Raw genomic sequence first — 12,182 nt, forward strand, 5'->3', positions numbered from 1 at the left:
GGCGTCCAGAGTGGTCCACAAACCCCCACCCCGGTGGAGAGGGTATTGTGAAGAGAGGGTGCCTGTCGGTTCGGTATGGTGAGTAAACGCTCCCTTTTTTCTTTCCTCGTTATGAGGCAGTATGAATTATGGGCCCCTCCATACATGGTCAGTATATATCTGACACTAAAAGTCCCCCTTGTAAATACAGTATGTGTTTGTGGGAAGTGGACTTGGTTTGAGAGCTAACACTCTACCCAGCAGACTGTAGCATTACAGCAGACATAGGAGGTATAATCCTACCTTATTTGTAGTGTATCTCCTGTAGATCTATCAATCGCCACTCAGCAGAGATGCAGGTGGATGTGCTGGGAAAAACGTTTTCGGCGGTCCGCCGCCATTTTGCCGTAGACCAGGTGCATGCATGTCCTCAGGTCACGCCGGCCGCCATGTTTTTGGAGTCTAATGTCTCCTATATGGGGGCGGCCATGTTTCATGAGCCCAGCTACCTCGTGGAGAGCTGGGAACGCCGGAAGGCGTACACAGGGGGCGGAGCCACGTCCTTCTACCCGGGAAAAAGCAACAGCTCCTTCCAGTCTGTAAAGACAGACGCTGACTGCAGTTGGTTGGAAACTTCACTGCATCGGTTGGTGAGCCTTGGGGGTCCCTCTCTCTCTCTCTGTGGGATCGAGAAGCAGGTACTCTGAGGGGCGCTATTGCGCTAGGGGGAGACACATAAAAAAAAAAAAAAAAAAAAATTAAAAAAAAAAAAAAAAAAAAGAGGTATTTTTTATTTAAAAAAAAAAAAATAAAAAAAAGTTTTTTTGTGTTTTCTGGCAAAGGTGTCCTGAATTATCATGGACCCTGCCACTCATGTATCTCCTCCGGATCCCCTCGAGGGGTCTGCGGGATCCTCCAGCACCCCACTGACGATTAAATCATTGTCCGCTATTATGGAAGCTTGTGTCCCGGGTGGAAGTGGCTTGTCAGGGACAGGGCGCAAGTAAGCGACCCCCGCCTAACCCCTTATTATCTGAAACCTCGGATTCAGACTCTGAGCCTATTTCTGCAGTTGCAGGTACTTCATCTGGTATTGGTGTCTCGTGTACTGTCTTTTCAGACAGTGAGGAGGATGTTTCGGCATCAGCCATAGCCAGAGAGGAAGCGTTGGTAAACGCACTCATGGTATCTGTTCAAGAGACCTTAAGATTACAGGGTATTCCGTCAGAAATAGCTGAAACTGAAATCCCTTTTGGGACTAAAAACGCATCTAGTGGCGAAGGTTTTTTCCATTGCCCAAATGTTTTGGCAATCCAATCAAAGAAGAATGGAGTCTGCCAAAACGCATTTCTACTATTTCTAAACGCATTAACAGGCGTTATCCGTTTGAGGAAACCCTCATTAAGAAATGGACAGAACCACCTGTGGTGGATTCACCAATTGCTAGATTGAATAAAGCCACGGTTATTCCTCTAGAAGACGCTCCGTCTTTTAAAGATCCAGTGGATCGCAAGATAGAAGCTATGTCTCGCACCAGGTTTACCTTGATTGGATCAGCTTTCAGACCAATAATTGCTATTGGTCTGGTTTCGCAGGCTGTAACTGTATGGACCAAGTGGTTACGCCGGGACCTAGAAGAGGTCCCTCAGGCGGTATCAGATTTGTTGGAACAGATGATACAGGGGTTACAGTTTGTGTGTGATGCGGCGTTAGACGCCACTTCATTATTGGCGCGAGCATCTGTCTCAGCGGTGGTTCTCAAGCGTACACTGTGGCTAAAAGGTTGGTTAGCCGACCAAGGTTCCAAAAAAGCATTGGCTAATTTCCCCTTTTTAGGAGAGCGTCTATTTGGAGCCAACTTAGATGAGATCATTAAGGATCTCACGGGTGGAAAGAGCACCTTTTTACCGCAAAATTTTAAAGGTAAAGGAACTCGTCAAAGACGAGGGCCTTCTTTTTCTGCTCACAAGAGGTTTTTTTCGTCCCGCGGGTGAAAAAATTAAGTCCTCCAAAGCTCCTGCAGGAGGCGTCAGGGGTCGTTGGTCGGGCAAGCAAAAGCCCGCCCCCTCTAGACCTGAAGATAAACCGTCCAAAGCCTGAAGGTGCGCCCCCCACCCATAACTGGGGTGGGGGGACGTCTTCGCCGGTTCCCGGATCCATGGCTTTCCAGAATCCCGGACAGATGGGTTTGCGAAGTCATAAGGTCAGGGTACAAGATCGAGCTTCGATCTCTCCCACCGGCGCGATTCTTCCCTTCCAATAGCCGACTATCCCTGGATCGTTTAGACGATCTGTGGAGAGCAGTCACAGATTTACTACAACAAGGAGTGGTAGTCCACGTTCCTTGGACAGAACGCTTTCAGGGGTTTTTATTCAAACCTATTTACAATACTCAGGAAAGAGGGCAAAGTGCGTCCAATTCTGGACTTAAGGGCACTCAATTCTTTTGTCTACATAAGAAGATTCAGAATGGAGTCCATTCGCACAGTAGCAGCCTTTCTGCATCCAGGGGATGTCCTAGCGTCCATAGACATCTAGGACGCATATCTTCACATTCCCATTTTCGCAGCACATCAGCGGTTTCTACGTTTTTCCGTAGAAGAGAACCACTATCAGTTTGTGGCGTTACCTCTCGGTCTCGCCACGGCTCCGCGGGTCTTCACGAAGGTGTTGGCCCCAATGTTGGCACTTCTGCGCCAAAGAGGCATATCGATTCTAGGTTACCTAGACGATCTTCTGCTTCATGCAGAGTCTCCTCAGACCTTGCTACAAAACATAGAAATTACTATGATTTCTTTACAGGAATTCGGGTGGCTGGTGAACCAGCAAAAGTCATTTCTGGTTCCCACCCAGAGGCTCGAATATCTGGGTCTAATTCTAGACACAGTCAGGACAAGAGTTTTTTCTTCCGGTAGGGAAACTCCGAAAGATTCAATCAGCAGTCCACCAACAGCTGGTCTTCCCTTCGGACTTGCATGAGGGGTCTGGGGTTGATGGTGGCTTCCTTCGAAGCAGTCCCATTTGCCCAGTCCCATACCCGAATTCTTCAGCAAGAGATTCCTCTCAGATGGAATCGGAATCCGGAATCCCTGGACAATCAGATCCGATTGAGCAAACAGACCAGAGAGTCTCTGGTCTGGTGGCTTCGGTCTCCGATGCTCAGCCAGGGAAAGTCATTTCTGCCAATATATTGGACGACAGTGACCACGGATGCCAGTCTATCCGGATGGGGAGGAATTCTCGGTCAGTTATCTGTCCAGGGACTTTGGTCCCCGGAAGAATCCAGGTTACCGATAAATGTATTGGAACTGAGAGCGATCAGACTTTGTCTGATTCACTGGACCGAGCAGCTCCAGGGCAGTCCGGTTCGGATCCAGTCGGACAATGCCACGGCCGTGGCTTATGTCAATCACCAGGGGGGCACCAAGAGTGTCCGAGCGGCCAAAGAAGTGGCTTGCATTCTTCGCTGGGCGGAACGATTTGTTCCAGCAATCTCTGCGGTGTTCATTCCGGGGGTGGAGAATTGGCAGGCAGATTATCTCAGCCGTCAGACTCTGGATCAGGGGGAATGGTCCCTCCATCCAGACGTTTTCCACCAGTTGTGCCTACGATGGGGCACCCCGGATATGGATCTGTTGGCATCTCGATTCAACAGGAAAGTTCAGAGATTCGTGGCTCGCTCCCGCGATCCTCTAGCAGAAACCGCAGACGCACTGATCGCCCCGTGGGGGCAATACCAGCTAATGTATGCCTTCCCTCCTCTTGGGTTACTGCCAAGACTTCTTCGCAAGATAGAGGAGGAAGGAATTCCAGTAATCCTGGCAGCTCCGGACTGGCCTCGTCGAGCTTGTTATGCCGACTTGGTCAGACTGATGGCGGACGTCCCGTGGAGACTTCCTCTCAGGGAGGATCTACTGTCTCAGGGACCGATCTTCCATCCTGCTTTACGATCGCTGGTTTTAAACGGCCTGGTTATTGAGACCCAGGTGCTGAAGGACAAGGGATTGTCAGCTTCAGTTATTCCTACTCTAGTTAAAACAAGGAAAGCGACTTCCAGAAAGATTATCATCGTACATGGAAGTCTTATATTGTGTGATGTGAATCCCTTGGGTTCCATCTACATCTTTATTCGGTAGTCCGAATATTGGCTTTCTGCAACAGGGAGTTGAGCAGAAGCTGGCCTTGAGTGTTATCAAGGGTCTGGTTTCAGCATTTGCTATCTTCTTTCAGAAGCTTTTGTCTACTCATTCCTTGGTGCGGAATTTCATCCAGGGGGTGCGACACCTGGCTCTGCCAGTGCACGCGCCGTTACCATCCTGGGATCTTAATTTGGTGCTGTCGGTTCTTCAGACACCTCCCTTTGAAAATATCAGGGAGATTCCCTTGCCTACTTTATCCCAGAAGGTGGTCTTCTTGGTGGCTATCACTTCTGCACGCAGGGCGTCAGAACTGGCTGCATTATACTGTTGTTCCCCAGATCTGGTGGTTCATAGGGATAAGGTTGTTCTTCATCCGAATCCATCCTTCCTTCTAAGGTGTTTTCAAAGTTTCATTGAATAAGGACAGTGTATTGTCCTTCCTATGTCCTTAGCCCAATCATCCTCGAGAATTTGCATGGCATTCCTTGGATGTAGTTCGGGCGATCAGGATATACTTGAATACTACGGATTCAATTCGTAAGACGGATTCACTGTTTGTGATCACGGATGGCCCTAAGAAGGGGTTGCCTGTTCTGCTGCGACCATCTTTAGATGGATCAGACAGACGGTGGTATAGGCTTATTTTATCTAAGGGTCGGGATCCCCCGTTCCCTGTTAAGGCGCATTCTACTCGGGCGCTTAGAGTTTCCTGGACCTTCCGCCATCAGGCGTCAGTGGTTCAGGTTTTCAAGGCGACTGTTTAGTAGTCGGTTCATACCTTTACAATATTGTATAAGGTTTATGTGATGGCATCGTCAGATGCCTCTTCTGGCTGCAAGGTTCCTGCAGGCCACTGTTTGAGGAGACTGTTGGTCTACCTCGAGGATTTGTGGGGTAGGTCTCATCTGTTTACTCGATGAGTCCTTTGATACTTCTGGTTGGCTCCGGTTGGGCCTTCTAGATTGGATTTTGATTCTGTCAATCCCACCCCTCATTTTGTGGCACTGCTTCTGGATGTCCCAGCTCTTGAGAATCAAGAAGACTACGTCTGTCAATGAGCGATAGAGAAAAATGGATTTTTGTAAGATCTTACCGTAAAATCCTTTTCTCTTAAGCTCATTGACAGACGTAGTACCCGCCCCTCTATCATTGAGTTGGGTTAAATTCTCTGTACTGCTTTAAAACAGAACTGATTCCCTGTAGCAGAGAGAGGGAGGATATACCCTCAGGGACTGCCCCTAAGGTGGAGCCAGAACGTTTTGTCTTTCTGCCTAGTCCTTCTCCTGCGGAGACAACATAACCCAGCTCTTGAGAATCAAGAAGACTACGTCTGTCAATGAGCTTAAGAGAAAAGGATTTTACGGTAAGATCTTACAAAAATCCATTTTTTTCCCTTTTGGACAATATTATTTCCATATGTTTCTGTGTTCTTGCTGCTTAAAGCTTCCCTACCTATAGTCCAGTGATTTTATTTTATTTTTTTATTATTATTATTTCTATGGCGCTTTGCATCCCGAGTGGCCCTATCAATTCCATACTACCGAGGCACGTTTCATGAGCAGGCCTAAAGCCTAGTACACATGGGCAGAATGTCGGGTGGTATTGGCCAGTTCAATAGAAGCCATCTGACATTTGGCCCCTGTGTATGGCAGCTGTTCAGTTTGGCGGTCTTCTGTCGAAGGCTCATGACCAAAAAAGGTCTGATGACTGGATCCTGATCAGCTGTCTCCGCAAATAGCTGAGAGCACTGACCGGAGTGCTGTGGGGGGCGTCCCCTGTCAGAACACAATAGCTCAGCGGGGGGAAATCGCTGTCCTAACAGTGGATTGTTAGTATTAGTACAGCGGCTCTGACCTGAGATGTGCATTTTAATTTAATTTTTTTCTTTTACCCACTGGGTTAGTGGTGTGTACGAGGCTTTAGTGAGGGGTGTGTAATTGCTTTAAAGTAAATTTGTGACTAAGCTATGAACATTCAAGCATTCACATATTCTTTAAAAGCATAAAATGTGTTTCTAAAACATGCCCTCAACGACCTAGCTGGCTGCAGGTACCTACATAAATATAAAGTGGGTATATAAAATTAATAAAGCATTAACCATTTCTGAATCCTGTGGTGCAAATCAGTGTGTACCAAAAGTAAACCAATAGTGATTTAAAGTCTGCAAGTTACAGATGCTATCAATTAAACATATCATAAATATGGAGACACCAAACCTGTAAGTGCCATAAAATGTATGCAAAAACCAGTCCAAAGGAGTTGTCCAAAAAGCAAATAAAGTCCATAAACCACATCCAGCCTGAGCTTTCTTTCCACCTTGTGCCGTGACACTTAGTGAACTATATAAATGCTAAACACTCACCAGACGACCAGTGACCACTCAATAAAAGGTTGTCAATATGCGCTTGGTTCCACTCCTCCTATAATCAGGAAAAACCGACTTTGGTTGGTATAAAAATTCAACTTCTATGTGTGTCTCATATGTACCAGAATATACCCACAAGAAAAAAGATTCACATAGTGTAGCAAGTTTGTTTAAACGTATGGGGACTTAAAATCAATAAAAACAGATGGCCTCTTACATGAAAGGATGCCCATTTGGCACCAATATAGCTTGTAAGTAAACTGGGAACTCGCAACGACGCTCTGCCGTAGCCAGGAGCCAACGTGCATTCCAATTACCAGAAGTTACATGGTCGGAAGCCACATGTTGGAAGCTCCGCATCTACTCGTTCCGTCAGGTCGACCTCTTGAGGAAGCAGTTTTGGTACACCTTGATTTGCACCTTGATTTTTCATTTTTAGTTATTTCTTTTATTGTTCATTATTTTATATTAATTCTTGCTATATTTGTTCATTTTATATATTTTTATATTCATGTATGCACTTGATGGATGGTTTGTATACATAGTTCTATATATTCATTTTGTTTTGGTGGGATACAACAGTTAATCACTAGCGCCCCTATATCCCTATATTTCATATCACTAATTTCAGTGTTTTTTACACTTTGTTGGGTGGCCGCACAGGTTTTTTATTTGGTATTTCTTGCCAGATTTGTATTCATTGATGTTCTTTGGTTTCAGAATTGTAGTACCTTGGCGCATAGGTCTTTTAAATATTAGCTGCAGGTACTGTGGAGTAATTCATCCTCCAAGGTCTTTTTCTTTTTTCTTTTAGCAGCATAGCTCATCCTGCTCCCTCCTCCCAGTGCTCATGCTTTGTGTTTATTTCAGAGATCAGGAGGCTGGAAGGCTGCTTAGTCACTTTTGCAGGGGTAAAGCAGGCTGAGCTTAGCTGATGAGAAATAAAAGCGCGAGCGCTTCTGCAGTGAATGTTAAATATTAACTGCTCCTTCGTGCCTGTGGCTGCAGAGGTCATTGGATGTTTTGTCTATCTCATTAGCCTGGCCACAAATTCTCTTTAAAATTCAATGTGAAGCCAAAGACTTTTGGATAGTTTTGAAGGGTTAGAAGCCCTGTCAGATATTTCCCTCCTAGGCGAGGCTTGATGAAGGAGATTTTCCCTGATTTCCTTTCTTCCTGACAACAGTTTTACCAGAAGCAATGAAAATTCTGCAATAGAGATATAGACATAAAATCTCACAGGGTTCCTAGAACTTCCTGTCTAAATATCAGAAAGACCGTAAGTAAAGGTAAATCTCTCCAGGGGTTCAAACTCTTCTCCAGTCCATCCACTTAGAGACTTTACCAAATACTTTAAGCCCCCAGTTGATAGGACAGCACTTACTTGCATTGCGTATACCTCGAGTTCTTGCTCTTTTTGGAGTAGACACTTTGCAGACCTTACTTTGCAGGCACATGCAAAAGAATCATAGATGTTAAAGTCAGCCTTTTTTAAGAAGTATGAGAAGTTACAGTATGTATTGTTCCTTATGTTCTGGTCATTAAAACTGACCTATTATTTCCTTTCTAGGTGCCGCCATGCTGCCATCGCATCGTATTTTGGTGACAAAAAGCCTCAGTGTAACAAGTGCTGTGACTGTTGTAAAAACCCTCAGCTGGTGAAGAAACAGACTGAACAGTTACAGACCTTGCTCCATAATAGAAGTAGAACCTGCATTGAGCAACCTGGAGCTCGGCCTGGACCATTTGGTTTTACCCCAGATCTTTACGAAGGGGGCAGGAAAGGGTATGGGTTTGCCAGGTAAGAACAATTTATTGGTTCATATTATCCATACTAGTTGGGCAAATGTTACAGATTGGCAGATCACGGCTGTTTTTCTCCATCGTTCATGTATACCCTTTGTATGTGTCCATCCTTGTTTCTCATTTCTAGATATGATGAGGAGGATGATTCTGATGGAGGAGAGGAGGATTCAACTGACATACGTAAGAAGAAGTGGAATAGTTTCTTTCAGAAACAGATGAATCTAAGGAAGGTGAGGGGTGTGAGAAAAAGGGACCACCAAGTAAGGTACTCATGATCTAGTGGGGTGTCCCAGGAAAAACATGTTAATAACCGTACAAGTGAGCACATTAGGGTGTCCTCTTTTAAGGTATATTGCTTGTGAGTTAAAGAGACTCACTTCTCCAGGGGCCTAGGTCTCCTACTGTTCCAGCACTGCAGCCTACGTCAATCTATTTAGTATTCAACACGTTGGAGAGTGTCAGATGCCTGTATCCCCTGCCCTTGTGGTTCTATCCCCCCAAACCCTAATTGTATAGCAGTAGAATTATTATGCTAGAGAAAATATGCCAAGGAGCAGGAAATTACCAATAAAGAGTGAGTTTCTATAAAAGAGAAGTATGGGAATTGTTTTTCTTTTAGAATCATACCTAGGTGGATGCAGCATTGATCCGATGCTGTATATGTCCGCCGCTTTCTCTAAGGTTGAGAACAAAAAGATCAAACATCACCAATCACTCGTTTCTCACAGCTCCCTGAGCATAAAGCTGGTGACTGTTAGTCACCGCTGTCTACTCTGCACCCCAGCTCATGTGGGCTTCAGCCCAAACTACGTACTGCACTTCTGTGATCCTTTAACACTGCTATGATATGTAGATGGCTTTTAATAAAATGAAATTAACTAAATGGGATTGACTTTATGGTTCTCTGGTTCTCTGTCAATGCAGAATATCAGAAGCAATATACATAAATTTCTCTTTTGTTCACTGACGGACACAGCTCCATAACTTCTTAGACCCTTGGGCTTCTGCTGCTCTTTCTTCAGGAGTAGGACTAGGTGAAAACAATTTTGGCTACGCTCATGAGACAGCCCCAGGGGGTATACCATCATTTCCTGCTATAGGACTTCAGTTTTTTTTTGCCTAGTCAGGAGTAAGGACCTGGCTCCCTGCTGGGATTTGCAGTCCTGGCATTTTTTCCTTTTTTTAAATGGAATTTTTTATTTTCTCTTTGTTATTTTCTGTTCCTTTGTGAACTGCAATGTACTGGGCAAAGCACTGGATATCCTAGATCCTTATGGCCTTCCCAGTGTGGCCTGCGAGCTCCACTTAACTGTTAGTTCTGCGCTAGGTTGGCCACGATATAGCCCCACTGGACGGGGGCTGGCCAGCGAGTGAAACACCTCGCGAGGTCACATAGCCCTTGTTACGACAATGGTCACGATCAGAGTCGCAGCGTACCTCTGGCTGCAGCACCCCCATTCCAAGATGGTGCATTTATTACCTTTTCACCATGACAGGTTCAATGTTGAGGCCGGTGTTTGGTATCCTAGACCTTAACGGAATGGGCAAAAATTTTACGTGAGGAGCTGGAAGGGGATCAACATCCTCCTGAGCTGGCGGATCAGTTGATCCAGGGACTACAGTACATTTGTGATGCATCTTTGAATGCGGCCCCTTTGGCTGGCAGAGTATCTGTTATGGCGGTGATCCTTCTCTGCATCATTTGGTCGGCCGTCCAGGCTTCTAAAAAGGTGCTGACTGATCTACCTTTTGTAGGTGACCATTTGTTATGCGCCTCTGTGGAGGAAATTAAAGGCCTTACGGGAGGTAACAGTACCTTACTTGGTGGTCCCTTTTTCTCAGCTCACAAGCAGCCTATTCGTCCAACTGGATCGCAGGAAAGGGTTCGAAATAACTTTGCGGGCGGCTCCAAGGAGCCGTCCTGGAATGGGATGTCAAAAGCGGGCACTACTGGTTCCGCGGACAAGCCTTCCCCTGCCTGAAGGGGCACCCTCACCCATATCTGGGGTGAGGGGACGTCTTTGCTTCTTTCCGGACTCATGGACCTCGCTCATTCAGGACAAATGGGTCAACGAGTAAATTCAGTTTGGCTACAAGATCGAATATGGTCCTTGCCTCCAGCAAAGTTCTTTCCTTCCAATTTACGCCTGTCTCACGATCGACTGCAGGGCCTTTACGGGGCAGTGCAGGACCTGTTATCTCACGGAGTCATTGTGCGTGTTCCCGGGGTCGGAACTTTTTCAAGGTTTTTATTAAAATGTGTTTTCTGTTCCCAGGAAGGAAGGCAAGGTCCGCCCGATCTTGGACCACAAGGCTCTGAACCACTTTGTGCAGGTTCAGAAATTTCGGATGGAGCCCATTTGCACGGTAGTGGCTTTCCTTCATCAAGGGAATCTTTTGGCTTTGATCGATCTCAATGATGCTTACCTTCATATTCCAATATATGTCGGCACCAGCGTTTTTCTTCGTTTTGCCGTGGGCAAGGAGCACTATCAATTCATGGCGTAACCTTTTGGTCTCGCTTCAGTTCCTTGGGTGTTCACAAAAGTTTTGGCCCCAATGTTGTCTTGCTTCGGCAGAAAGGGATCTCGGTACTAGGTCACCTGGACGATCTACCTCTGCATGCAGAGTCTTCGGTTCCAGAAGTGGTCTTGGACATTACTGTGCCAACTCTACAGTGTAGAGTTCAGATGGACCCCGAATTTTTAGAAATCGGCTTTGACGCCTTCCACCAAGCTGGACTACTTGGCTCTGACGCTGGATTCAGCATCTGCCCGGTTGTTTCTTCCACAGGCGAAACTACGGAATTTGCAGGATGCGATTCAGCTCCTGTTGTCCAGCCGTCGGTCATTGCTCAGGACTTGCATGCAGGTGCTGGGTCTGATGGTCTCCACCTTCGAGGCGGTTCTGTTTGCTCAGTTCCATACTAGACCTCTGCAAAGAGATATTCTTGCCAAATGGGACAAGGATCCGCAGTCACTGGATTATCTAATCCTGTTGAGTCGGGGTACGAGAGGGTCTCTGATATGGTGGCTCCGCTCCCCAGTGCTTCTTCGGGGAAAGTCTTTTCTTCCCCTGTATTGCTCTGTAATCACCACAGATGCCAGTCTGTCCGTGTGGGGAGCTGTCTTGGAAGTATACTCGGCTCAAGGTGTTTGGACTCGAGAGGAGTCCAGTCTGCTGATCAAGATCCTGGAGATTCAGGCGATCAGGCTTTGTCTGTCTCAGTGGATGGATCGTCTGCAGGGATGCCCGGTGAGGATACAGTCGGACAGTGCTACAGCAGTGGCATATGTCAATAATCAAGGGGGCACAAGGAGTGCCCTGATGGCCTGGGAAGTAGCCGGCATCCTGAGGTGGGCAGAACTATATGTTCTGACCCTCTCTGCTGTGAACATTCTGGCGGTAGAGAATTGGCAAGCGGACTATCTCAGTCGGCAAACGTTGGATCAGGGAGAATGGTCTCTTCACCCGGAGGTTTTTCATCAGCTGTGTTTCCAGTGGTGGACCCCCAATGTGGACCTGTTGGCCTCCCGTCTCAACAGGAAGGTAGAGCGGTTCGTGTCAAGGTCTCGGGATTCTCTGGTTGACACAGCAGACGCCCTGGTGGCCCTTGGGGTCAATACTGTCTGATTTACACTTTTCCTCCAATACAACTTCTGTCGCCGGTCTTGGTATGCAGGCCTGGCAAGGCTGGTAGCAGATGCCCCTTGGAAACTTCCTCTCAGGGACCAATCTTCCATCCTGCTTTAGTCGCTGGCTTTAATGGCCTGGCTATTGAAAGCCTGGTGCTGAAGGACAGAGAGCTGTCAGAGTCAGTGATTCCTACGCTGTTGAAAGCTAGGAAATCTACTTCTGGGAAGGTTTATCAACGAGTTTTGAAGGTGTACATT

General features: G+C 46.6%; 2 protein-coding genes across 4 annotated transcripts in view; one reads left to right on the plus strand and one right to left on the minus strand.

Moving 5' to 3' along the window:
• MYO15B (myosin XVB) overlaps positions 1-12,182 on the minus strand; it is a 764,404-nt gene that overhangs the window by 388,205 nt on the left and 364,017 nt on the right. The gene's annotated exons all lie outside the window — the stretch shown is intronic.
• The window catches only part of RECQL5 (RecQ like helicase 5), a 276,003-nt gene that overhangs the window by 145,036 nt on the left and 118,785 nt on the right, over positions 1-12,182 (plus strand). For both annotated transcript variants that reach the window (XM_082273010.1, XM_082273011.1), the window contains 2 exons: positions 8,054-8,284; positions 8,417-8,519. In XM_082273010.1, the coding sequence (XP_082129136.1) occupies positions 8,054-8,284; positions 8,417-8,519 (334 nt within the window). The remainder of the gene's footprint in view (positions 1-8,053; positions 8,285-8,416; positions 8,520-12,182) is intronic.

The sequence above is a fragment of the Pelophylax lessonae genome (assembly GCF_965119305.1).
Source record: "Pelophylax lessonae genome assembly, chromosome: 11".
Lineage (NCBI taxonomy): Eukaryota > Metazoa > Chordata > Amphibia > Anura > Ranidae > Pelophylax > Pelophylax lessonae.